At 40.1% G+C, this 26,517-nt stretch overlaps 2 protein-coding genes across 2 annotated transcripts in view; one reads left to right on the top strand and one right to left on the bottom strand.

Moving 5' to 3' along the window:
• The window catches only part of ctnna2 (catenin (cadherin-associated protein), alpha 2), a 322,230-nt gene that overhangs the window by 117,279 nt on the left and 178,434 nt on the right, over positions 1-26,517 (bottom strand). The window lies entirely within an intron of this gene.
• On the top strand, positions 13,508-17,440 carry lrrtm1 (leucine rich repeat transmembrane neuronal 1). The gene has a single exon (XM_008298535.1). The coding sequence runs from the start codon at positions 14,132-14,134 to the stop codon at positions 15,707-15,709; it is 1,578 nt and encodes a 525-aa protein (XP_008296757.1). The 5' UTR covers positions 13,508-14,131; the 3' UTR covers positions 15,710-17,440.

The following is a 26,517-nucleotide window of genomic DNA, read 5'->3' as shown; positions in this document are numbered from 1 at the left end:
GCTGTCATCCCCAAACCGTTAAAAGCACATGAAAGAGTCATACTGTTTCTGACATTGCTGTTGGGTGACATGTCCCCTCGCTGTGATCAACACAACAAGTGTAGTTTATGCTGAAACATGTCTGACTGCATTTTTGATCTCTTAGAAAAGCTCATTGTTGGGCAGACACCACACTTGGGGCACATGAGTCTGTGTTTACACTGCTTCGCTAGTTGTACAATCCAGGAGGGATAGCAGCTTACTGGTACAAAGGAATACCCTTCACCTCAGGCTTCGGAAGGAAAATGTTTGAGGATTTTTATCAAATACGTTTGTGTGCATGAAGAAAAAAGGAGGCATTCAGTATTTTTTCGCAATATTTGTAGAGGGAGCTTGTTTGTGTTAACTACTGTGGGCACACTTTGCATACAAAAGTGGGAATTCATAAAAGCTGGGGCAACAGGAGAATGTGACCTTTCTATACACACGTTTCTGTCAAATCGTTATTTCGAAAATTAGTTTTGAAAAACTCGGGATTCTTGAAACACTCAGGAATATGTCAGGCTGAACACACTATCTGCTCATTTATAGAAAATGCTAGTTTACCAAAAAGCCCAATCCTGTTGAAAATAAGCAAGCACATATGTTTGTCACAATTAATTTAAGGTAGGATAAATGATATAATATAAACAAAAATATGAATAATTAAAAAAATAAAAAATAAAAAAATGTGTGTTGCAAATGGGCTTTTTCACTTTTTGACATGTCATAGAATGGAAAGCGGAGGTGTTGCTAATGACATTAAGGCTCTGTCGCTTGTTTTGTGTGCCAGCGTGATGGTGAGCCAGCATGCACAATACCGGGACCCGAAACCAAAATAACTAAATGGACTTCAGCTATCATTCATTTTACTGTTCAGCTTATTTACCCCTGTGCTTTTCCTACGCAACAAGACAAAATGCTGTCCATGAAGCAGAATGGGGCGGGGGGAAGTCATACATTGTGAATGCTCTCCTGGCACATGGAGCAGCATGGGTTATCAGAGAATACTGTTTTACAAAGTTCAACATGTAAGTAAATAATGTTCAGATAAAGATTAGATTTCATGTTACAGATAATCATCCATCCATCCATCCATCCATCCATTGTCTATACACCACTTAATCCTCACTAGGGGAGCTGGAGCCTATCCCAGCCGACTCAAAGTGAAGGCAGGGGACACCCTGGACAGGTCACCAGTCTATCACAGGGCTACACGTAGAGACAGACAACCAAGCACACTCACATTCACACCTACGGACAATTTAGAATCACCAATTAACCTCAACATGTTTTTGGACTGTGGGAGGAAGCCAGAAAACCCGGAGAGAACCGACACTGCACAGAGAGAACATGCAAACTCCACGCAGAAACATCCTAGGCGTCCTTACGGGGACGCGAACCGGCGACCTTCTTGCTGCGAGGCAATGGTGGTAACCATCGAGCCACCTTGCAGCTACAGATAATCAATTACTCTTAAATTACAATTTAGCAGTGATTTTGAAAAAAATAGATAATTAATACTGAGGTTACAAAGTTATCAGTATGTCAGCCTGCTACAGGAAATCTAAGCTTGTAAGAAGAAAATAAGAGGAGTGACAGTGTTTAATATTAGTGTTTAGAGAATTTTATTCCACCTGTAGAACTTTAAGAGTTGCCTCTATGTAGTGCAAAAGATGGGGACATTATTTTCAATTGTGCAAAGCTGAGGGAAACATGTTCAGTCTAAGGTATATTGGTTTATGAAACATTACCTATTAGGATATAAGGCAAAAAGAAACAATGACATTAGGAAACCTGCACTCAACTGGGGTGCAATGGACATACTTGCTAATGGTAATGCCTATATAAAGTATATATTGATTTTTGACTGTTCGGCTTGATAATATATGTGTATGTTATGGGCCTTGTGTTGATGTAGTATTTTGGTTGAAACTGATGTGATATTTGTTGCTTTTTTTGTTCATTGCCCATTGTTTACAGCATTTGGTATTAAAAAAGAAAAGAAAAAAAAAAAAACTGCTGCTGTAGCAGTGATAAATCAATTTTTACCAAATAGTAAAGAAAAGCAAGTTAAAGTTAGTGAAGCAGTCACAAACTGTTCAATCACACGTGAAGCATAATGATGCTTCCCTTGTTATAGTTTTGATGTAATTAAGCAGACATTATTAAGTCAGCTACCTTATAAATAGAATAGCAACAGTAATAGGTAGGACATGCTAAGATATATGAAGAGATATGACTTTATATTTACCATTTTCTTTTTTGAAAAAGCAATCAGATACTGTACTTAATACCTTAAAATTTGTAATGGCTTTGTTGAATTAAATTGTTCTGTTTTTTGTCTCTCTCTCTCTCTCTGTGTGTGTGTGTGTGTGCATCTTTAAAGGTCAATTTGAAGTGTGACATGATCTATAGTTAGGTAAGGACAAAAGACATTTTTAGGAAACCTAGGTCACCCCCTGCAGTGTCTATAATGAATTTCAGTGCCATCCGGTTTTCCGAACATCATGCTACTAATTACTATCAAAGTCAGACATCAGTAAAGGAGAAAGAGAGCTCCAGTGAATATCATCAACTATGTCACTGAAACTGTGAATGAGCATCTGGGAGGTTCCAGGCGTTTCACTTTCCACCAGTTTTTTTCTTTATAAAACATTATCTCTCATGAGACAAATAGTACAATGTGTTGCTGCTGCCCACATAGGGTGCAGATGGCAACAAGATTTTTGCTTTTATTCCAAAAAGGACAATGACATCAGACATTGATCAATATCAGAAGGCCATTTAATGTTCTATTGATCAAAAGAATGATGCAGACTTGCATGTCTATTTATATGCCGAATGAAACCCTAAAGGAGACCCTTGCATGAAGAAAAGCAAAAACTGAGCTTCGAGTACACAACTGTTGTAAGTGCACGACTAATAAACAGAGCTTTCATTTGTGTGTAACAGAATTCAACTAATGAAGCTTAGCAAAAGTTCAGTCAGGAAGACTATTTCATTCTCTCTCTATCCCTGCCTCTCTCTTTTTATCTTCTCACTTCCCACGCCCAACTCATCATATCAGCTGACAGAGCGAACCAATAAGATTTTGCCACCACTTCTGTCTCCGAGACAATCACTTTGCTGCTGCTGTTTTTAAAACTGTACTTCGCTGCTGTCCGCCATCATTTTAGTGTTCGATCGATGCAACCCTCCTCCACCCTACTCATGGAGTCTAATTTCCACAACATCTTAATCGAAGCTCATCATCAGTGGTCCTTCTTCACATCACATCCATCCAGATCTACAGCATCCGTCTTCACCCCATCAGTCTTTTCCTGTACATCTAAAGGCATCAACACGGCCTTAAGATGAGGACGACAAGATGAGGTCCAATCGTCCAAAGATGCATGTTTCTTCAAGTTTGCCTTTATTGTGCACGATGCATTGATTAAATCCTTTACTCGTTATGCCTCTCTTCCATCTGAGTCTTTCATGATTGCAATTTCAATTCAAGGTTCAAGAAGCAGGACTTAATGTGAAGTCCAAGGACTTTTCTTGTATCCCTGTCCTTTGCACTGCAGCTCTCTAATGGAGGTTTATACAGAGTTCTAGGTTAGTGTTCTTACCTTACCCTGCAGCGGGGACACTATAGGGATAAAGTAATTTTCAGTCTAAATTTACAAGTGTTTCAGCCTTTTGCATCAGAGGCTCGTCTGTTCGCTGCATTCTGCTCTGCTTCATCCCAACATGAGAGAGGTTAGTGGACACATGAAGGATGTAGAGGCTTGTTTGGCTTTGGATGAGGCAATAGGCCAGAGTCGTCAGGGTTATCAAAAGTGGGGGCACGCTGCTCCAAAGAGCCGGGTTTTGAAAATGGGCTTGGTGGCTCTCAGTGGGATTTCTGCGTCATCTGACAGCTGAACAAAGTTCCTTTGGCAGACAGAGCCTAGTCACAGGCACTGTTTGATGTAGTCTCTGAAGCCAAAAAACATTAGAGCCAGAACAAAAATGCATAAAGAAATACACTAAGTAAAAACGTTAAAACATGTAATTGAATTAAATACTGTTTATGGAAAATCCACACACACCATTCCACCAGTGTGGGTGAAAAACTGGCTGTGGCAGGTAGCTGTAAATTTCTAGCAGCAGCGGTGGCGGGGTGAAGAATTCTGATCTTGTTTCTGTATAAAAGCATGTCCAACACCGGGAGTGTGACTGCTCTGTGTTGTGACACTGCAAAACCATTGTGTGTGTGTCTCTCTCTCTCTCTCTCTGAGCTGTGAACACCTTGTTTTGGACATAGCTGGAAGCAATTTAGAAGCATATTAATTCTCACTCTCTCAAACAGACGAACACACACAGATGTGCTTTAACTGTTGAGTCTTTTCCAAAACACAATCCAAGACACACACTATGATAATTACTGGTCTAACAATTTCAATTTCTAAATGTATTACATATATATAATACTTATGGTAATTAATATTATTTAAAGTATTCTGCAGTGTCGCAGCAAATGATTAATGTAGGGTCAAACAGCACAGACAGTAAACAAATTTCCAATGACAGCTGCTGTAATTACATGTCAGAATGAGCGTCAAGTGTATGCTTTGTTCACCTTAGGATCTTATTTCTCCTTTTTTAATGATGTGGTTCTGCTGGTTTCATCAGACCATGACCTCCAGCGTAAACCGGAGCTGTTCGCAGCCGAATACGGGGCATTTGCAGTGCCCATACACTGTGGCAGTATACTTTGCCAGAAAATGGTGGTTGGGAGCAAATTGGCACCTCAAGTGAAGAAGTTCAAATACACAAGTGAGAACATGATGTAGGAGCAGATCAAAATGTAGTTTGTTGCACCACCGGCAGGGATGCAGATATATATCTCAGTAGCTTTTGCTTTTTTTTTCAACATACGAGCCAAACATGACTGTTAAATAGTGCAATAAGCGGTAAAAGTGCCTTTCTCAAACTGAGACCTTGTAGCAATGTCACAGTCAGTGATATTATTTTCTCTGTTTACATGTCCCTTACAAACAGACAGTATTTGTTTTTTGTTGTTTCATTTATATATCTATGTCAACTTGACAGTGCGCTTCGTTAGTCTGACAACCGAGTGTAGTATTTCACTTGCCCCTCTCATTTGTCTGTATTGATATTCATCAATTTCGTCTGTTATCTGACAGTTGATTATAAATACAGTTTTTTCTCTCTCTGCCCTTTTCTACCACTACCTTTTTCTTGCATAACTGTTTGTTTTCTTTTTTTGCTCTGCTGCTTCCTTTTAGGTAAAAATTGCGTCGTAGCTTAATGGATTTATATTTTAAGCACATGCACAAATAAATATCAAGCGACTTTACGAGGAACACTTGTTGGTCATGTGGCCAGCCGGGTCCTTCAAAGAGCTGTTTCTCAGCAGAGAGATTCTCCAGGTATAGATCTTTTCTTTGACCCAACACTGGTTGTCAGCACCAGACATGGAGGTCTCAGCATCTTAGATATGGCCACCCACCTGGAATGTTTGATCGCTACGCTGTGAAGAGTTTACAGAAAATGGTGCAACAAAATAAAAGGAGCATTTCTTTGGGCAAAACAACAAGTCAATGAAAGAGAGGGACAACACGCTCAAGGCCGCGGAGAGGTCGCCAGAAGTGTGTGAACTGTACCGTGGCTTTCGGGGAGGTCGCATTTTTTCTTTCTTTTTTCTTTTTTTACTTTTTCGCGTTCAAAAACAAGAAATACAACATTTATAGAACACTTGACTTAGCTTGTATTTATCACTGTTCCTTATAATAAGAATATGAATAATGAGAATAACAAAACAAATGAAAAGTGGCTACTGCTGTGCGTCTTTCAGCAGCATGGAGGCACTGAGGCTGGGTGATAAAAGTAGTCCACTTTATTACTAATAGAAAGCAAATATAAATATCCATCCATCCATTTTCTATACACCGCTTAATCCTCATTAGGGTCGCGGGGGGGGCTGGAGTCTATCCCAGCCGACTTAGGGCGAAGGCAGGGGACACCCTGGACAGGTCGCCAGTCCATCGCAGGGCCACACTTAGAGACAGACAACCAAGCACACTCACATTCACACCTACGGACAATTTAGAATCACCAATTAACCTCAACATGTTTTTGGACTGTGTGGGAGGAAGCCGGAGAACCCGGAGAGAACCCACGCTGCACGGGGAGAACATGCAAACTCCACGCAGAAAGATTCCGGTGCCCCCACCGGGACGCGAACCGGCAACCTTCTTGCTGCGAGGCAACAGCGCTACCAACTGCGCCACCTTGCAGCCCAAATATAAATATATATATATTATATTTTTTTTTGTCTGTTTGCTGACTACAAATCAGAGAAATAAATACTAGCAACTCAGCATGTGGACCGAGCTACTGTTGCTTCTCCTGCTCTGTGTTATGACATCTGATATTAAAAATTTAGTTACTTTGAGTGAAGTTTAAGATGCTGTGCTGCAACACTTCAATGGTGATAGCGCCGATGTTGATATCTTTAATAAAGTGAATTAATGATGAATCACCATCATGCATGAATCACACATTATAGCTCTCGAAGACGCACAAAAATAGAAATGCATGGTAAAAATAGCAGACTGTCAAGATCCCTCAAATGTTTCTCAAATCCTGTTTTCTGAGGAGCTCATGTCTCACTAAGAGGAGACAAGCTCCCCGCGGCTCCACTGTATTTCGCACCCTGGTCACAAGTACACCAAGTGGCTTAGGCCCACTGTGGTGTGGAGAGAATCACTACAGAAAGCAGAAGCAATTCGTCAAACCTTAAGCTAAGACCCTAATAACAACAGCAAGAGGCTTCAGTGGACACATGATCAGTGGAACTGAACAATTAAACAGTGTGGCCTGGAGAATCTTAATTAATACTGAATATTAAGGAGTGGAAAGGGAAATTATCGAGCAATCTGAGGATCACAAGAAAACCACAAACTCTGGAAAAAAATAGAATTGCTGATCACTTTCCCCATTTCCCTCTGGTTCTAGGCCGCTCTCTAATGCTAATAATGCACAAACTGAAGTGCTCGTGCTGTGCAGAATATTCCAGATGCTGAAAATACAGAAAGCAGAAGACAACTTAACCATGTGCAGAGGCAACACGGGCAATGCGGGTTGTCGAGGCAAATTGCAATTGCTTCAGTGAGATTTATTGGAGCTGGAGAATGTTAAGGTCTTTCCCTTCATCCAACACTAGCACATTTTGCTGTTGCAAGCAACACTAAAAAGAAGCCCGAGCTGTCTCAGATTTGAAGGATGGCACTGAAACAAGTAACAGAGGTTAGAAGAAACGGCAACATTTTGTGTCGAATGAAGAAAGTTAACAAAATGTTTTAACATGGCTGCCCAATTTACACAGAGCAGCGCGTTGTTTTGGTGTCAGGAGAGAAACAAAACTCGAGGCGATTTAAGATCATGCTGTTTCCAAAAGCCTCCCTTAGATTTATTGGCACACAGTTTATTTCCTTCCATCAATGATACAAACTCTTTTTACTTTGCCCAATTTGGCCTTTCCAGACTTTTTCGTTCTTTTTTGTCATGATCTACTGTATCTATATCACATCACCATGGACAAAATACCAGAGCTTTCCAGGCTTGCCGTTCATTCTGCAAGAAAAAAATCCTCCATCTAAACATCAACACAGACTTTTACCCACCTCCAGAGCCTCAACCATGGCCTAATCATGCCCACGGTGCTATATTGGCATTGTTTACTCAGGCAAACTTTGCATCACGTAAAAAAACACAGGCCTGAAGGAGTTGTAACCCATAGCGACAGCCATGTTCCTCCTGTCACACGCACCAGCGAGCATTATGATGGTATTGTTTTTCCTGCTTTGTTTACCTCGGCTGCAGTTAGTATAAGCTTCTTTAAAATCATACGAAAATAAAAAAGAGTTTTTTTGTATATTGTGTAAAAAAGCCCAGAATACATACGAACACAGGCCGTCGCTGGGTTACTGTCTTCACAATTTTGATTTAGAAGATATATATCTGAGATAAGACTATGATGGTAATAATTAGAAATGCCCACGGCTATCTCGCTTTATCTTTGAGAATATTTCTTCTGTTCCTCAGTTCATCCCCAGTTGCTGATTATATAATGGGATTATGCTGTCTAAAATATCAAAGAAAATACAAAACAAACACTAAAACTGAAATGAATGAGCTCAATGTTAACCCTCTGTCCGCTTGTGACCCTCTCAAACTGAGACAACCTCCATCTGCTGGGAGTCGCACTGAATTGTGGATGCAGAATCATCTCTTGCTGTTTTCCTCAGCACACCACTGACAGCCACTCTGCGGTGTAAGTGTCTCCACCGACCCCAACAAAATCCTTTCATAGATGCCCATCACCATTATCTCTGCAGCGGGCCAATTAGTTATCATCTGCCTTGTTTTGTTGGACTCACACAGTCAGACATTCTCTGATTCCGTAAATGACTTAAATAAGAAGCCTGTAATCACATATGCTGATAATTCTGAGTCTTATTTGATCCCTTAAATCAATTCATTCTGCTCAAAACACACCAAGACGGACAACTGTTTATGAAACCTAAAAAGTAAAGTGGTTACCTGATTCACTTAGGACACAGGGTTTAGACGTTAATTGGAATTTTACATGCTTGGTTGCAGAACATGCTTTAACAAAACTCGCAAGTCCAGACGAACGTCGCCACAAACTGAAGCCTTTCATCCACAGCTGCAAGGCTTTTTAAAGATGTAGGCCAGCACGTTGACGGATGTTGTTTCCAGAAAAACACAACAGCTAGCAGTGTGGCATTGCTGGCGGGATACAAAATGTGTTTTTCGCATAACAACGTATATTAGTACCTGAAGTTTTAAAATCTTAATGGCTTCCTAACTGACAAGATCAAATACACACAGTCTTAATGTAAGATATGTAATATACTTAAATCAAAAAATATATATTACAGACAAAATGTCTCTAAGCAAACTATGTGCTTAAAGCTCAGCACGATTATCATCAGCTAATTGCTCGCGCAGCAATCATCCAAAACATTTTTTAGGCAAAACAAAAAAAGGCATCAGTAGTGCCTGTGAGAGACAATAATGTAAGATAATGAAACTTTTGTTTTTTTGTTTGTTTTTTATGGTTATGAATTGAGCTAAAACATTTTTATTTTTTTTTTAGTAATGCTATTTATCAGTTAAAAAAAAATAAAAATGCTTATCCACCACCACTTTGTAAAATTATCAGACTGTATGATTGTGTGTGTGTGTGTGTGTGTGTGTGTTTCCTGCCCAAATATACAGTCACACTTTCACTCAGACTCGTGCTGACCTCAACTCCAAAGCAAAGAGCCAAAGCTCTCACAGTAAAGTCTTAAACTGATGGTCTGGATACTCTCATCTCCTGTTCGCTGTGTCAAGTCATTATAGTGCACCATGTCATTAGCTGATGGTGTAGTTATCCATTACAGCTAAGAGGGGATATAGCAAAGGTGAAGCCGAGATGATTCAAACTTCAAGATGTCCAGATCAAGTGAAGGACAGCTTTTCTTCCCTTTCCTTTGCTGCCCAATATATCTTTGCTGCTGTCAAAACTTCGATGGTCATAGTCAAAATACTAAATTGGATTAAATCTAGGGAAAGTATATTTTTCCGCAAAATATGATAATTGGATTAAAAAAATTGTGGCAACATTCACAATTATTGCATCCTGGCCCACCTTTTTCCCTCCACCAACTTTATTTTGATACAATGACAGAATAAATGTATTGCCTATTAACTGCAAATCCGTTTCTATAATTTAAAAAAAATAATAATAAAAATTTAAAAATAGGAAATTGGGACAAAAAGCTACAGAAAAAAACATCATATCTTACCTAATACACATACTTCTGTTTTATATTTTTAGTTGTAGTTCAACCAGAAGTGACATTAACTGTCAGTTCTTTTAACACAGATGTTAACAACTTTCATGTTGCCTCTACAAACACCTTAACACTGTGTGACATTAATAATCATGCAGGTTTATTGGCATACTGTCAACTTGTCTGATTATTTGTGCTGTGTTTATTGTTTGAGACTAAAGGTTTTTTTGTTCTTCTTGTTGCCTGCGTTGCGCTGGTTTGTGCATGTTTGACATGTTGCGTGGGCCATTGTATGCTGCATCATTTAATGCCATCTACTAACTGGCTGGCTTGTAGATGTCGGTCATAGCATCAGTCACAGTGTAACAATCTGATCTCAAATTTCAGAGCCTGTCTAACAACAAGCTCTCTGCGGCCACTGAAGCTACCATAGCCTTCGCTGTCTCACAGGTTTAGATTGATAACCACAGATTTGACCATGTTTCTCTCATGACGCATCTCAGACAGCCCAAAATCACAAAGTGTGAAGGGGAAATTGAGTATTGTGTAGCCCCTGGTGGCATATTGAGCAAAGCTGTGGCGTGCCAGACAGGGTCATAGCAAGTACAAGGCTGTTAGGTAGTTATGATTCCTTGGTATAATTACTGTAATTACACAGACAGTCAAACTCCCAGCCCATTTTGAAGCTAGCCTCTGCTCAACTACAGACACCCAGATGATGTTAACCCACTATGTTCACGTGCTTCATCATCTCTGTTCAGTCTCGTGAAAGATCAGCTTCATATTGACCATAACTGACCTTTTTACATTCATTTTCTGTGCAAGGCGGTTCATTTTCTATCAGGATAGCAGCCCGACTGTGAACCCAACTTTCAGACTTCCAACTATTTAAACATGTATGGGGAGATTTAAACTCTGAACGGCAAAGCGTAGTATCCGTAAAAGATACTCTTTAGGATGCCTGAACACAGATGTGCGCTCTGTAGAAATGTATGCATCTGATTGCCAACAAAGAAGTTAACAAAATTGGAACAACGGTAAGGAAAAAAAATTACAGTTTATAGTGTTAAAGATATCATATAATCGTGTACTGAAGAAGAAAACACATCTTGCAAACAAATGGATACATGTTAAGTGTCACATTTTCAGTCTGAACCCACTTTAGCTTTCACTGCTCCACCACTGCCTCATGTGACACTGTATACACCCACTAGATGTCCTCAGTCTCTCTTCCTGGTTCCAGTCACATGACCCTCACACCCACCTCACCTGTTGTCAATCCACCAATCAGTTTCATTGTATTACACCTGCCATCTTGCCACTGTTCTTTCCCAAACTAATTCATACATGTGTCATCTTACTTCCCAGTTGTCCCACGGTTGTCGTCTGGTTTATGGCTGTTCCAGTTACCTACTTGCCCACTTGCCTGCCTGCCTGCCTGCACGTATCTACCTCACATTTTAAAATAATTCACCCAAACTGTTCCTGCCTGCCTTGTTCTGTCTAAGCTCTCCTTCCTGCTCCTCTAAAAAAACTGTGACAATACCAACGCATTTGGCACTAAACTGGCACAGTTGCTGCTTTCTTATGTAAGCTAAAAGGACATCTGTAGATATAGTCAGAGATTAGGATACAGACAGCTACAGAAATCCACACTCAAACTTTAGCCTTTGAATAATTCCTATACAGTAAAGCACAGGTTTGCATGACAGACAACTATTTAAATTGTTGCTTGTGTTAACAGACTGAGCAGGCCTGTACTCTTGTTGCAGTAATGGGTTATACCACTGGGAGGGGACTGTTTTGTTTGATGAGATGCTCTTTAGACCATTTAATCTACCCTGCTATCTGCAGAACTGCAAAGCAAAACACTTTCGTTTTGTTTTAATTTACTGTCTGTAAGATACAGTTGGTAATTGTAATAAAATAAAGTAGAACTTGTGGAAAATCTCTCAATTAGGAATGCTAACACCACACCAAAAGCCCCGAAACAAATTTTCATAATATTTATTGTTTGAATATACCCTATATTTACCTCTATATATTTATGTCAATCAGCCTGGATTGTGATGGCAGCATGAGATTATTTATTTTTTTAATAAATAAGCAAGGAATAATTTCTGTCAGTAAATATATAGTCAACTCAGACAGGAAAAAAAAAAAAAGGTCAGATGTTTAGAAACTGTTATGATATGAGCAATGTAGGACACAGTCGCATCTCATTGTCTTTGAAAATTAATGGAAGAACGATGACAAGGCTCGCAGTTATTCCAGAGAAGTACAAAGACAAGAGTGAACCTTCTGAGAAGAATATTTATGTTATAGCTTTATGCTAATATTATGTGGCAAGCAGTTACATCTGTATTCAGAATGGAAAGCCTAGCCATAATTGACAATGACATAGAATGCCTGGCTACGAGACTGTTTGATTAAATGAAGAATGTCATACTCTGGTCTTGAATCATTATGCTCTATCTTTTATTGTTGGCAAGGCTAAACAAGGAACATCAATAGATTGAGACTGATTCACTACACAAAGTCATATATGACACATGACAAACATTCATAATGATAAGTACATTTAAATAGCATCGTTAGTGAAATTAAAAAGTGCTGTATGTTACGTGGATATGGTCATGAACTATATATATATACATGGTTATCTGATTATTAATATGCTCTGCTTTAGAGGTTGAACGAATACAGTATGTCCTTTTCTATGTTGCACATTTTAACTCTGAAATCAGAAAACTGCTTTCTGATAGCGACGTCAAAATAGGTCCCTTTCATTACAGTCAGCCAGTGAGGGAGGGAAAGAGGGAGAGAGAGAGAGAGAATGTAGGAGAGAGGATGAGAGAGAGAGAGCGAGAGAGAGAGGGGGGGTGGGAGTGGGGGGGTTCATTAAAGCTCCTGGTTTAAGCCCAGCCCATTCTGGATATGTAAATGTCTGAGGCACAGAGAAAAACACAGCAAGAGAAAAGCAAGGAGGGAGGATGCGAGAGAGAGAGGAGGAGGAGGAGGGGAGCAGCATGAACAAGTGAGTGAGCGATCAAGGGAAAGAGAGCAAGAGAATGAGGGAAAGAGAGCGAGCACTCTGAATTGTGAGTGGCTTACGACACTCAGTGAACAGAAGGTGCTTCTGCATGCGCTGTCAGTGTACTGGTCTGCTGCAAGGGATTGCGCGCTCCTTTGCTTCCCACATTTACCGCCCCTGCCTGCCTACCAGCACCAGCCTTCAGCAGCCTCTTCCAGCTGGCTGAGAAAACACCCGGAGAGCAAGGGAGTGAACGAAACCTGCGAGCCACTGGGGATGCGAGCGGCTTCTTAACCGACATGAGCCACAGAGATGACAAGGAATACTGTTACACAAGAAAACAGTGAACAGGGTTCACCTCTTTAAATCCTGTTTTTTTTTTTTTTTTTTTTTCTTGCATCCGTCACTGAAAGCATGATTAACCGCTTGAATGGATTTAAACCTTACAAGTCAGTGATTTCTTCCAGAGATGGACGATAATACATTTTGACAGATTTGCTGAAACTTAAGCAGGGAGGGGAGGAGAGCAGAGACTGATATTTTAAAAGATTCTTCCTTGGTCTTTTTTTTTTTTTTTTCCCTTTCTGTGGTTGTCTCTTCTTCCCTCTGATCATTGCAGCAGAGGACTGCGGAGGAGCAAAAGAGACAGAGCTCATGCATGCAGACAGGGGAACTTGCACTTCCTACCATCTCGCTGAAAGCTACTTGGATTCCTTCTCTTTCTGGCTCTTTCACTTGAAGAGAACTAAGACATTGTAAGCCTGCCAAGGATCTGGTGTCCACTGAAAAGAGAGGAGGGAGGGGGGGAGAATTTGTACCACAGTGGGGTCTTTTTTAGATTCGCACATAATTAGTGTTGGGGCACAAAGCAAGATGCTGAATGGAGATTGTCAGCTTTTGGATAGGGGTGAGTAGGAATCTTTTCGAATAAGATCGATCAGCGAGGACAGTTTTATTTTCATCCCCTCTTCTCTCCACCCACCGCTTGATATCTAATATAAGCAAAGAGACTTGCTCTTTATTCTTTGCACTTTCGAAAAGGATTCCCTTGGACTGAATAACAAAAAATATATCATCACTGTCTGCAGCTAAAATACGAGGACAGAACGAGGCAGATTATTAAATTATTTAAATATGATGTGATAAATAATATCTGATAGGTGCAAAAACATAATCCAGCGTGGTTCAATGGACATTTTCTCCCTGACATCCCTGGATATTTATGCTAATGGATTTCCTTCTAATTGGACTGTACCTAAAGTGGCCACTGAAGAAGCCCCCTGGGTTGATACTGTGTTCATTGGGCATTTTTCTGAGAACTGTTCCCTTGGTGGAGGGGGTTTGTCCAAGGCTGTGCCGCTGCGACAGCAAGCTGCTGTACTGCGAAGGGCTCAACCTCACAGACATTCCCCGCAATCTGAGCAGTGCCACGGGCCTGTCCATGAGAGAGAACAACTTGACCGAGCTGCGTGAAGGCCAACTGGCTGGTCTGTCACAGCTCACCTGGCTCTACCTAGATCACAACAACATTGACATTGTAGAGGAGGGTGCATTTGACAGGCTAAGACGGGTCAAGGAGTTAGACCTGAGCAGCAACCGGATTGAAAGTCTGCCAAATGGTACCTTTAGGCCCCTCCCAAACCTGCGTATCCTGGACCTCTCATACAACAGGCTGCAGGCACTTGAGCCCGACCTGTTCCACGGCCTTAGAAAGCTCACCAATTTGCATTTGCGCTACAATGCTCTCAAATTTGTGCCAGTGCGGATTTTTCAAGACTGCAGGAGCATGCAGTTTCTGGACTTGGGATACAACCAACTGCAGAGCCTGGCACGTAACTCATTTGCTGGCCTCTTCAAGTTGACTGAGTTGCATCTTGAGCACAATGAGCTGGTTAAAGTCAACCTAGCCCACTTCCCTCGCCTCATCTCTTTACGTACTCTGTACATGCACAACAATCACGCCACTATTGTTGTCAACACCCTGGACTGGACATGGCATTTTTTAGAGAAGATTGACCTGTCAGCCAATGAAATCGAGTACATTGAGCCACATGTTTTTGAGAGCGCACCCAACCTCAAGGTGCTGATGCTAGACTCCAATCGTTTGACCTCTGTGGACCAGCGCATCCTGGATTCGTGGTCATCTCTGGACAGCATTACCCTGGCAGGGAATGACTGGGAATGCAGTCGCAATGTGTGTGCCTTGGCCTCTTGGCTGAGTGCCTTCAGAGGCCAGCGTGACAATTCCCTGCTGTGCTCAAGCCCTGACACTGCACAGGGCGAGGATGTGTTGGATGCTGTCTATGCTTTTCAGCTATGTGAGGATCCCCCAACAGAGGTAACCACAGCAGGCCTGTACGCCTCCACAAGGGATCTGGCCCAGGGTGGTTCTGTGTTCCTGGGCCCATTTACCCCCAACCCTTACGAGGGCGAAGGTAGTGAGGTGGTCACCAGTTCTTTTACTGTCACAGTGGGCCACGATGACGTGGAGAGCACCATGCAGATCCACAAGGTGGTGACTGGCACCATGGCACTCATCTTTTCCTTTCTCATCATAGTGCTCATGCTGTACGTGGCATGGAAGTGCTTTCCAGCTGGAATAAGGCAACTGAGGCAGTGCTTCAGCAGTCAGCGCCGTAAGCAGAAGCAAAAGCAAAGCATGCAGCAGATGGCTGCAATTTCTACACCGGAGTACTACGTTGACTATAAACCTAACCACATTGAGGGAGCTTTGGTAATCATCAATGAATATGGCTCTTGCACTTGCCAACAGCAACCTTCTCGGGAATGTGAGGTGTGACCCTGCTTTCTTGAGTAAGTCTTTACCTGTGATTATCTGGATATACAGTAAATCCCTTTTTGGATACACTGGGGAGGGGGATATTGTGGGACAGAAGGAATAATTGGATCTTTTGGACACTTTTTACACAGCATCTCACTGTGATGTGGAGGAAACGTGCTTTATGTGGCTGACTATTTTGTGGTGGATTTACTGCTACTGCTATCTACTGCTGATCTGAAGTCACAGGGCATAATGGGCATCTGACTCTTGGACCTGTTGATGTTTTGAAGAAACACAGAGAGGAATACATTGTGGGCACTGAGGCTTTTCTCTCATGGATGGATATTTGAGCTTTAATGTGTCTTTCTACTTCAGGACATTTAATTATTGTTTAAAAACAAACTGGGGACACACAAAGAAGAAAAAAAAAAGGAAAAAAAATCAAACCATTTGTATTATGGTACACACAATATTTGACAAGCATTTAAAATAATAAAAACATGTTTAAGTTTAATTAAAAATGTAAAAATAAAAGTCTGTGTAAAATATGTTAAAAGAAGAAGTGCAAGTGTGGATAAAAAATGAAAAAAAGATAATCTATTTCTTTTGTAAACTACAAAAAAAAAAAAAAAAGTTTAAATAAATGAATTGATATTCACAGTAAACTCATTTGTACGTGAGAAGCCTGTCAGAGAGGATGAATGACAATAGACGCAGTCTTTGCGCTCGTGGACTGGAGAGCCATGACTCTGCAGTGTATCGAACCAAAAAAAAGAAAAGAAAAAAAAGAGAGATGAAATACTAAATAAATAAATTAATAAATTAAAGGGGCAGAGGGAAATCTGCATCTCATCTCCAATGTAAAATTCATGGTCTGAATTTTAGATCTCTTCTCTGTTTTATTCACATTTGTTGTTTTATCATTCATTGTGTTGGCTCGCTATCAGTGTTTTTTTTTTGGTTTTTTTTTTTGCCCTTTCCCATTGCCTATCTGTGAATAGATTCAAATGATCTATTTCATTTTAATTAGTTAGCATATTTTCATTTTATTATACCACTATTTGTGTACCATCCAAGTAAAGAAAGCAGTGTCAAAGATCTAAAGCTATGCCTCTCATTGCTTCTCACTCTTTGGCTTTCACAGAGGAATGCTGCCTCCTATTAATGAATCAAGCACACTAAAGTCAACGATCATCTAAACCATGCATACTTTGATCCAAATGCAATTCAAGTAGTAATCAGAACCACTGGGAAAAAAGGAAAAAAAAAAGAAAAAAAAAAAAATTCACCAGCTTCAAGGAAGATTTGCACATACAATATTCGCCACTGTGTTTTCATGTGATGTAAAATGTTTGTTGAATACATGGCCATTTAGAGGTGTATATATATATCCTTCTTCCTCTGGTGTTCATTGTGTAAATTAGTGCACTGACAGATGTTGTGTTTCCTGGGCCCTTTGACATGAACAGTATGTTGTGTGAGAGGGAGATGGAGGATCACATCGACTGCAGAAAGAGGGAACAGACTGCTCTCTAGTGTGCATATTCTCATACTGTGGCTGCATTTTTACCTATTGTGCACCATGTTCTGCAAACTTCCACAGCAGGGGCAACATCGATATACTGAATTTGCAGCAGCTTTTTATGAAAAAGATCAATGCATCAATTTGCATCATTTTGTGTTATTTTGCGATAAATTAAGATAATGTTTACAACTTGTAAGTCAGCAGGAATAAAAATGTTTTAAGAACTCATTGACAATCATTACGTAATTAGTTCCAATATATTCTTTAAATCTTCAAATCCTTCAGTAACATTTGAAGTATAGCTGGTGTTCTTTGAACAATATGCAACAAAGGATCCGGAAAACGGGTAAGACTTGATTGGTTCTTATAGGTCAGAGATGGTTTGGTGTGTTTGAAATTGGTGGACTCTGGTTAGGGGTGATATAGATCCTGGGAGTAAGCCAACCCTGAGAAGATATGAAAAGGATTTAAGGTCCCTTAGGCAATAATGTGTCTGAAAAAAAAAATGTTTTGCACGGGCTGAGGATTAATCTTCCTTGAACTGTGCTACTACTCATTAGGGCTGACATGAAATACTAAAAATCAGTGATTGCTAAAATGGGCAAATGTTTTGACAGTGTTTTGGAGAAATATTTCAGGTATTCAACCCAGTAATTTATCAAATTTGTGTTGTAATCACAAGATTACCAAATGCTGGAGGGACTGACGAAGTGAGCCACAGAATATCCATATTAAATTACCTTCTTTTCCTCCCACAGCTCATAGGATTTCTCTCAGGTAAAATCCCATCACTTACTAATCATTCGTATTAATGTGAAGGATATGCTGGGAAATCAGTGTTTTGCAATACATGTAAATGTATTTCTAATTTTATCCTTCAACAAATGCAAGTGCCAGTAATCGCACAATGCTACGTGAATAAAATATGACTTCAAACAATTATTATAAAATATTACCTTTAAAATTCCATCATTTTCAAACTATACCTTATCTGTATATTTGTATGTGATTTTCTGCTCGCGATCATGTTCAGGGAATTTGTCTTCACACATATCCGTTCCAAATGGCGCTGAATGATAATCTGAAACTGACCTCAGTAAAAAATCAACGCTGTATTAATCATTAACATCAAACCAATGTCTAAGGAAATGTCTCATGCAGGGTGAAAAATAAAGGTGTGAGCAATTTTCAAAAGCTACATTTTATTGTCAAAATGAAACACGATGGCCATAATGTACTTTGATGTTATTGGCTATTAACAGCTTGATTAACCTCCTGGAGTTGGGCTACAATTTTAAAGAAACCCCACACCTAGTAGTTTTTTGTGTGTTGGGAAACAAATAAAACGTTATTAATTAAAATTATGTTTTTCTTTTTACTATTTCTACTAAATGTAAACTATTACCTTTCTTGTATCTTTTAGTAGTGAATTCATAATGAACACTATTATTGTTTTTATATTGTACAACCAGTAAAAGGAAAACTGTAGCAAAGATAGCAGAGGGTTAGCTCTAGGGAACAACTTAGTTAATAGCCTGCATGTAGCGCTAAAGTCGCAAAAGTACTAAACTTTGCAGTTATTTTTTAGGAGGTATGTTTTAGGAAGGGATAATAGCTTCACGTTGATCCCATGTGGGATTTATGATCTGTTTCTTATTTATGGTAGCAAAGGTGTCCCACTTTAAGACTCAACATAGCTGTTAATCATAACCTGTCAAATCATGCGAATGCAAATGACTGCTGTAAGTAAGGCAGGCGGCGTGATGGGGACAGAGATTTATTTTGCACTCCTCATCCTCACATCCTGTCCAGAAATTTTGCCCCCTCCGAGTCCTTCACAGCACCTTAAACATGCAAAGGCAGGGTAAATTTGAGGTGGTGAGGCTTCATTTGTATAAATATTGGATGCTGCCTGGTATAGAGGCCAGACTGGCACGACTATTGATTTCATTTCACTCCTTTCTTAAACAAGCAACCAGGGCAAAAGGTGATGGAGAATGGCTTTGAATATTTTAAAAGCTTTGAGTCCTCCAGGCTGACGTTAAACTACTTTGGACTTGTCTCTATCCCTACTCACCTTTACCTTCATTCTCCCTCTACCCTCTCTCTTTCTGTGCGGGTCTGTAAGCCACAGTATACGTAGAGAAAAACATCAATTAATCTAACCGACAACAGATCAAATCTCTGCTTGACCTAAGCCTGGGGTGATAATTCCCCGAGGGAAGATGTGTGCTCTCAGACAGCATCTATTATAAATGCCCTGATTGATGATGCTCAGTCAGAATCAATACAGATGAGTGGTAACCAAAATGATCATAGCGATAACAAATGTATTCATCTCTCCCTCACATTTTCAAGCGTAAACTGATGGTTGAAAATGATACGGTTGATTTATATGGAAATCCATAACTGATTTGAAAAAATAATAAGTGCTTGACGTGGGTGATTTGGTGACTGTCCTACAAAAATCAGATCACTGTTCAGTCAGAAGAAAGAAAAAAAAAAAAAAAGTGTGAGATTGTGCGTTTGCTTAAGAGCAGTCAGGCAGAAGGGCATAATATTGCGGAGCTGCAGCTGTTTGCCAGCCAGAGGATATATGGGGGCTGTATGTACTGTGCACATGCTAATAGGTCTAAAACTATTGTCTTGTAACTTATGTGTGCAAATTCGAGCATGTGGTGTGTGTGTGTCCATGCAGTTACGCACATGTGTGGTTATAAATAGCCACAACAGTCATGCTATTTTGTGAGGCAATAATAAGAGTAATACTGAGATGAGAAGTCGCGAAAAGAATGAATGATGGCTGTGAGGGCAGAGGTACTGACATAAGGAGTAAAGGTCACAACAATGAAATGAGAAAATTCTGAAGTGGTGTGGTGTGCAGAAAGTGGGGCATTGTGTACATATGGTGAAGGTGAGAACTAAAGGTCAAACACATCAACGCAGAGACCCTGTCCAGTCAAACTGTACAGGTAGTTACTTGCTGAATTCCCAATATGCACGTTTTGGCCACTCTATCAATCAACGAGCACTCATTACTTAAAACAGCACAGTCATTAAGAAAACCACAATCACAAAGCACAACACAGCATGCAAAAATAGGGAATGCATGTTGACGTCCCAGCGTGTAGCGCCTGTGCAGTGGCGTGCACGTCAGTGACAAAACATCACTCTGCAGATCTTTAGGAAATAGCTTGCGTCACAAACTGCAGCGAGGAGGGGGGGCCCTTAGAGATGCTAGCAAATCCTTAAAAAATAAATTAACCTGGCTTCCTGTGAGGGGTATTGATCGGGCAACATTCTGCCATCTCATTGGGACTGGGACTGTGCTGCATAATAAACGCTTAACACCCCCTCATAACTGGATGGAGAGCTAAATCATGGGTGGCAGCATGTACTGCAGTAGGCTGTAAGGAGCTGGTGATGACTAATGACAATGTGTGGGTGGCTTTCCACTGCTTCTTTTATAACAGGTGGGTTTTCAGGATCAATATTCTAATCATCATCAACATTATCTTTGAATCCAAAACCTCTGACACACCAATTTCTCTCTCCCTCTCTTCCTCCTTTCCAAATCTCGCTGCTGTCTTTGGTGTAAGTGTCACTAAATTCACTGATAGCCACTAACACAATCCTGGAGTTTATATACCTTACATGTACAGGCTGGGGATTAATTGAAAGAGGACAGTAAAAAGAAATTTCACCCGTAATTACACGGATGGATTTCTTTGTTGAGTAGTGAAATTTGTATAGGAAGGGAAACGTATAGTTTACTCCCAAAAGCTCTCTTATGAATGTGGAACAAACTGTCAAAATGATAACTTTGCTAAAACAGACAGAGGTCCAATAGGGCACTATAATTACATTCATTACTCGGGTTAACTCTCCAGGCAGCCTATAGCTCTCTCTGCCCACTTCTTCATTTACATGCACCATGCTGAAGCAACACTGAATAAATAATAATGACTGAGGAGTCATTATTCTTACCTATGCTACTGTAGGAAGAGCAGTGGTGGCTGCCGAGGGTAAAACTGGTTAGAGAATGGGGGCAAGGTTGGCAGCTGAATATTCATTACACTGACTCAGAGGGCAGGAAAGGAACAGGCTATTATAGGTATTATTATTGTTGTCATTATTACATTGTGGTTTTTGGTCAACTTGCATCCTATGGCTCGGCTGGATTAGCCTATGCTAATGTTTTGTCTTGCATTTAACATAAAACATCAGGGTCAGTCAGTGAGATAATACATGGCAACAGCTGGGCCTGCATCTGGGACTCGATGTAACCTGTATAAGAGCAGATGTGGGTCAGTGCCTAATATTCAGAGTATTACGGTGGCTGAACTACAAAGCTTTATCCAGGACTGGACACAGGATTTTCTATTCATTTATTAAGGCTATTCATACCTTTCCAGATAGACAGTGGTGCAACTGATGAGATATAAAACAAATCCAAGATAATGTAACCTAAAATGTTGCCGAAAACACGTCTGATCTCGTCTGCCACGCGTGTTGTGATATATTTTTTTCAATCCAGCTCTATTCCTCACGTGTCAATATTGTCAGTGGTCATAGTAAATTAGATGCCTGGAGACGTGTCTAACACATTCTCTTGCATCTGCACCAGGAAAAAAAAAATCAATAAAACACATGGATAAAATTTCTGCAACTGAATGTACACACATAAGTGCCCTGATAATATTCTGTGCAATACCAGTGAATCGCTTTAATAATGAAAGAGTGTTTACTGTATATACTTAAAGGTGATTCTAACCCATCATCTCACAGAAAAACTTATCTACCACAAACACCTGCTAATACAAGTAGCTGAGCTAGGGGGATATGTGTTGCACTAAGCAGCATTAGGGTGAAATAGGCTATTGGGGGCATCTGAAGGACAATGTGTAAATTAGTGTGCCAACATAGTGCAAGTGCTATCGAACTATATACAATTACAGTCATGTGGAAAAATAAGTGCATGCCTTAGAAAATGATTGCTTCTTTGACATATCTGGACAAGCAAATTTTAATCCTTAATTTGATAAAGGTAATGTACTTGACCACACTAAAATGATTTATTAAACAACAACATCAATGGATGTAATGTTCTTTCGTGTAAAAAACCACAAGTACGCCTTTGGCCTTAGAAGCTGGTATTTTCCCTCTAAGTAGAAATAATGTCATGTAGGCGTTTTGCACAATTGCCCACCACTCTCTGACATGGACTTGGTGGAAATTTTGACCACTCTTCCATGCAGAAATCCTTCTGTTGTAAGATGTTTAAGGGCTTTCTTGCAAGCGCTGTCTGTTTCAAATCCCCCCACAACAATTCAATGGCATTCAAATCTGGGCTTCCCCTAGGCCATTGCATAACACCCCATTTCTTCTTTCTGAGCCTTTCCTTGCTTGATTTGCTAATGTGCTTATGATCATTATCTTGCGGAAAGGTCCACTTCTGGTTCAACTTCACCTGCCTGACGGATAATCTTCAATCACTTTGATATGATGCAGAATTCGCAGTTTATAGTTCAGTCAATGACTGCAAGCTCTCCAGTCCCTGAGGCAGTTAAACAGTATTACTCCAACCACAACGTTTCCACCACCATGCTTCACAGTTTATATGAGGTTCTTCAACTTAAAAGCTGTCTTTTGTCTGCGCCAAACATGTCTGCTGTTACTGCGGCCAAACAACTCGGTTATCGATTTGTCTATCCAGGGAACAGTTTTCCTAAAGGTCTGGGGCCAGATGTATAAATGTGTATGCACTAAAACTATGTGCGTGCCTTTTCAATGCATAAACTGGAATTTAGAAAGGCAGAATGTGCAGGGAGAATGTGAGTACCCCACACATACTTCAGGCCATGTGTAGAAACGTTTTTTGTTTTTTTTTAGAGCAAGTCTAAAACCCTGATATGCTGAAGTGGAAAAATAAGGCAAGACAGAATTTAAACATGAAACAAAACAGCCAATTTCACAGAGCTTGCATTTCTTATTATCATTGCTTTCTGTTTATACACACACAAACACATGCATACACACACTCACAATCTGCATTGTGAATGATTGACTATGCACTACATTTTATCAGGCCTCTTATTTTTTATTTTTCCAATTATTATCATTATTATCATTTTTGCTAATTGTGGGTGCTATAAATAGCTTCAGCCGTATGCTATAGTCGTGCGTAAGGAGGGCTGCTCTGGCACTGTCTGACGGATCCTGCTGATGCAACTCTAAGATGGGAACGAGCATTTACAGATCGTTCTGATTTTTTTGGTTCAGGATGATAGTTGGCTCATATGCCACTTTATGCTTCCAAAGACTGTTCTCCTTTAGCTGTGTGAGGAATCTGGGTCCTGCTTTAGAGCATCAGACAGGGAGGACCAAGCGGTTCCATTTTAGAGGAAGTCGGACGAAATGTCAGAAATATCTCTGTCAACATCGAGCTATGTCACGCTCATTATGTGGGATCCTAAGTCAGACATACATCTGATTCACATACACTGCAGGTGAGCAGGCCAACATCAAAATGCAATTTGCAGCAATGTTTGGTTTTCCAGACATAATCAGAGAACTTGACAGCACACGTTACATGAAGAGTTCCTCAGGATTGTGACTCTGAACTTGGAAGCAGAAAGCACTTTCATTCTGTCAATGTTAAAATCATTTGTGATGCACAAGTGATGTTTACAAATGTAGTGGCTAAATGTGCTGGATCAATCCACAACTCGTTTACACCGTCTCAAAGCAGTGTAAGAAGAAACCTGTAAGCTGGTGCTGGAGCCTGATGAATGGCTTCTTGGTGAAATTTGTACCCTATGCTTACTATTTAAGTTAAGTAGTGTGCATTTTAAAATCCTAAAACTACCCCCTGCATTCCTAGATACTGACCCCTTTATTAATCCACAGACAAAGTGCAACAAATGCAGTACAATGCTGTGCATAGCTGTGCTCGCTCTGCTGTGGAGCGCTGCATTGTTCCTAAAGGAAGGTGACTTTGACTGGATGCTTCTGAGAGTAGATTATAATATAAACCTGAAAAGGTGTCTACGATTGTCTGAGCCTGTGCTGCGTTGCGTAACATTGCACAAAAGAATTGCATTCTCTTCTCTCGTGAGTACCTAACACCTGATGACCATCAGGAACCTGAGGTCCTGCTATGATGCATCCATTATAAGTAAGTAAAGTTCCATTTGTGCAAAGCGTATAGAAAATAGGTTGCACTCTGAAAACAAATTGTGTTCTTTTACCAATTCTTTCACACTGCTATTTACCTCAGAGGAAACCGCGTTAAACTCTATTAGCTCTGCTGCAATAATATAAGTTACATTAATGATATCCTTCTGTGACTCCGACGCAGCATCTGTGAGGAAACGCACACATGGTGGACCTACGGGGGGAGACAATGGCACAGATTGAGCACTGAAGGGGCAGGCAGCCTCTCCATGGGCATTCTCTGGTGTCCCCAGGAAAACACTTGGGTTGAATGTAACATTTTCTTTAATAACTGTTGACTATACTTCAACCCGTCTTAATAAAAACAGCCAATACCATTTTCCATCTGTGTCTCCCTCCTGACCAACAATTCCGCTCATAACTGTGCGGCCCCTAATAGAGGCCATGCGTTCATCTGATGTAGATACAGGGGTTGCCGGCCCTCTTCCCCTTGCCCTCTTGTGGAATGGTGCACTTTGTTGCCTCTCATTTGTAGTTTGACTATTTCTTTTTTTTTTTTTTTTACCTATACCTGCTCTAAACTTACAGAGTTGATGGTCTCAGTTACTTTTCCCATTCAACAGTGTTTGTGATTCCAGGATTGAGACCACCAAAAAAAAAAAAAAAAACCAAAAAACCCATTTCCTTTTCTGCACTTCTCTGATGAGTGTATCAATTTTGCCTTCAGTGAAACTGTGCTTCTTCTTTGCTGTTGTTTTCATTGTCATGTCTGATAACTTGCAGTGCAAACACTTTATTTGCAAAAGTGTCTATATTCATTTACTGCTAAAGATGGGAGTGGAAATTAGGCTTGTGCGCTTCGGTACAATTCTGCGATGACTGAGATTTATAAAACTATGCACACACACACAGCTTCATTAATCTGACACAAACAATGCATATGCACATTTCTACCTTTTGCGTACACTTTGATATGGTCTTGAATCTACAGAGTTTAATGCATCTGGCCCCTGTTGTTTGCTGATACGTTCTATGGCAAATTATAGTTTTGTTCCAATGTTCTTTTTGGACAGCAAAGGCTTTTTTCCTGGCATGCCTCCCATGCAGGTCAAATTCATGTAATCTCTTTCTGATTGTGGATGCAGAACTTTGACACCTACTGAGAGTTACCTATAGATTCTATGATGAAATATTGAACTCATTAGAGATGTTTCTTTCTTCTTTTTTTTTTTTTTCCCATCAGTCTCCTCTTTTGCTGAATTGGCAGGGGTAGGCATTCCTGGACAAATATGCAGTTGATTGAAATCTACACCACTTGTAGATGACTTTTCTTACAGTGGAAGGATTTATTTCAAATAAGCTGGAGATCTTTTTAAATCCCTTGCCAGACTTAAAGGCATCCACAACCTTTTTTTATTTTTTTTTCTGAAGGCCTTAGAGAGCTCTTAAGATCTTGGTGTGATGACACCACCCACCTCAATATCAAAGGGAACAACATATCCGAGATGTCAGAGGTTTAAATCAAGACAGGTTCCACCTGTCACTTCCTGGGGCGTTCTAATCACTGCCACTCCTGATTTTGATTTTATGGATTTGAAAGTGTGGTAAACATAGAGGTGTACTTTCCTTGTGACTGACCTGGTTTGTTATATATTTGAATGAGGAAAGTGGCTCTAAAATACCAGTTTGATGTGTGATTTGTTAGAGCATATAAAGCACTGACACAAAGATCAAATGTGTGCTGGTCCAAATATGTGGAAAAAGATGCTCTTATTTTTTCATATTACTGTAGATATCAAATGTAAATTTGCAAACGTATACAATGAAATGATAATGCTTAAACTGGAATGTATTTAATTTGATGCGAGGCCCATTTTCTTCCATACTGCTGAAATATAGAACAGCATTCTTGGAATTTTTCACAGGACAGCATCAATACAAAACAATACTTATCTACTTCTTCTAACATAATGGAGCCTCGCAAGTTGCTTAAAACTTAAATCTTTTTCAAGCTGCCAGTTGTGGAAGGTCTTGGCCTTTTCAACAATTATAAATTAAGGGGAAAAAAAAAAAAAAAATAATATATATTTGTATATTGTCAGATGTGGGCAGCAGCAGCTTCTAA

This window comes from Stegastes partitus, unplaced genomic scaffold (assembly GCF_000690725.1).
Source record: "Stegastes partitus isolate 25-593 unplaced genomic scaffold, Stegastes_partitus-1.0.2 Scaffold29, whole genome shotgun sequence".
Taxonomy (NCBI): Eukaryota; Metazoa; Chordata; class Actinopteri; family Pomacentridae; genus Stegastes; species Stegastes partitus.
This window is presented reverse-complemented; position numbering and strand designations above follow the sequence as displayed.